A 1,588-nucleotide genomic window follows, 5' to 3' on the forward strand; every position below is an offset into this window, starting at 1 on the left:
AAAGGTCAGCAGTTCGAACCCACCAGCCGCTCTGTGGGAGAAAGATGTAGCAGTCTGCTTCCGTAAAGATCATAACCTTGGAAACCCTATGGGGCAGTTCTACTCTGTCCTAGAGGGTCGCTATGAGTTAGAATCAACTGGACGACAATGGGTTTTTGGGTTTTAATATTTCTAGAACTATTCCATATAGATACAATGTATACTATAATTACAGCGAAGCCAGTCAAAACTGATGTAAGTTAAAAGTTAAACTGTGATCTCTGTTGGTGTAATGCCCCCTTTCGTTTTCTCCTAAGACATACCTTTTCACCTTATCCTATGGCCTTTTTCCCCTAGTGTGTGGTGACATTCATGGACAATTCTTTGACCTGATGAAGTTGTTTGAAGTTGGAGGATCACCTAGTAACACACGCTACCTCTTTCTGGGTGACTATGTGGACAGAGGCTATTTCAGTATAGAGGTAAAAATTAAACTGGGCATGTAGGAACTATCATCTTGTCGTTTTAAAAGATTTGCTTTCCATTCTTCAGTAGAAGAAATTAAAATGAGAACACTGGCAGAATTTATAAGCCTTGCTACTTTCAACAATTAAAGTGGTAGAGAAATGTTTTCATTGATATAAAGAGTCTATTCCTTTTGTTTTAACTAATGGAAACTCTAGTATATAAAAGATTGTATTAATCCAGCTTTGCAAATAAGTTAAATGTTTAGTAACCTTTCCTCCTTGAAGATAGTGTACAAGCTGTATATAAATGAAATAAACTGCTATTCCCTCTAAACGAGGATTGTATTAGCTGACCTTAATTATACAACTATAAGCTGCTGAGCTATAGTCAACTCTTAGATTAACTGCCAGTGGTAAATAAGCAGGTATTTAGCTTATTGTAAGGAGCCCTGGTGGCACAGTGGTTAAAAGCGCTCAGCTGCTAACTGAAAGGTTGGCGATTCAAACCTACCAGCTGCTCTGTGGGGGAAGGATGTGGCAGTCAGCCCCGTAGGGATTTACAGCCTTGGAAACTCTATGGGACAGTTCTACTCTGTCCTATAGGGTGGCTATAGTCAGAATTGACTCAATGGCAGTGGGTTTAACTTATTGTAGGAATAATTTCTGGTACTGTTGCACATAGTAAGCAGATAATAAGTGTTTGTTGGAGGAAAAATGAGTTTAACAGTTAAGTAATAAAAATTTGCTTTTAAATATTTTGAAAACTGAATGATGAGAGGGAAAGGTTTTAGAATTAAAAACAAAATATAAGCTTTTATGTATAAAAGATAAAACTATTTTAGAACTAGTGCAAGGACTTGAGTACAGTGGAACCACATCATATGCATATTTAACGTCCATTGATTCAGCTGTATATACTTGGCAAATAAAAGAGAAATAACTTTTGAAATAGTGTGGGTAGTCTAATTTGTAATGAACACGTGCCCCAGAATAAGCATGAGATGAGAAATTGATCTGCTTACTGTCCTTTCAATGTTAAGTCCTACCTGCCCTTCATAGTGAAAGACTCATTGTACTGAGTGAGTTTCTGGTGGTTAAAGGTTTATTGTTCGTGCAGCATCACTCGTAAATACAAGTCAACT

The 1,588-nt window shown here is 37.2% G+C and overlaps 1 protein-coding gene across 1 annotated transcript in view; it reads left to right on the forward strand.

Moving 5' to 3' along the window:
- The first annotated feature begins 119 nt into the window (after nucleotides 1-119).
- The window catches only part of PPP3CC (protein phosphatase 3 catalytic subunit gamma), a 71,446-nt gene continuing 69,977 nt past the window's right edge, over nucleotides 120-1,588 (forward strand). The window contains exon 1 of the mRNA XM_023736683.1: nucleotides 120-461. Within this exon, the coding sequence (XP_023592451.1) occupies nucleotides 372-461 (90 nt within the window). The 5' untranslated portion in view covers nucleotides 120-371. The remainder of the gene's footprint in view (nucleotides 462-1,588) is intronic.

This window comes from Trichechus manatus, unplaced genomic scaffold, assembly GCF_000243295.1.
Source record: "Trichechus manatus latirostris isolate Lorelei unplaced genomic scaffold, TriManLat1.0 scaffold00090, whole genome shotgun sequence".
NCBI classification, from domain to species: Eukaryota; Metazoa; Chordata; class Mammalia; order Sirenia; family Trichechidae; genus Trichechus; species Trichechus manatus.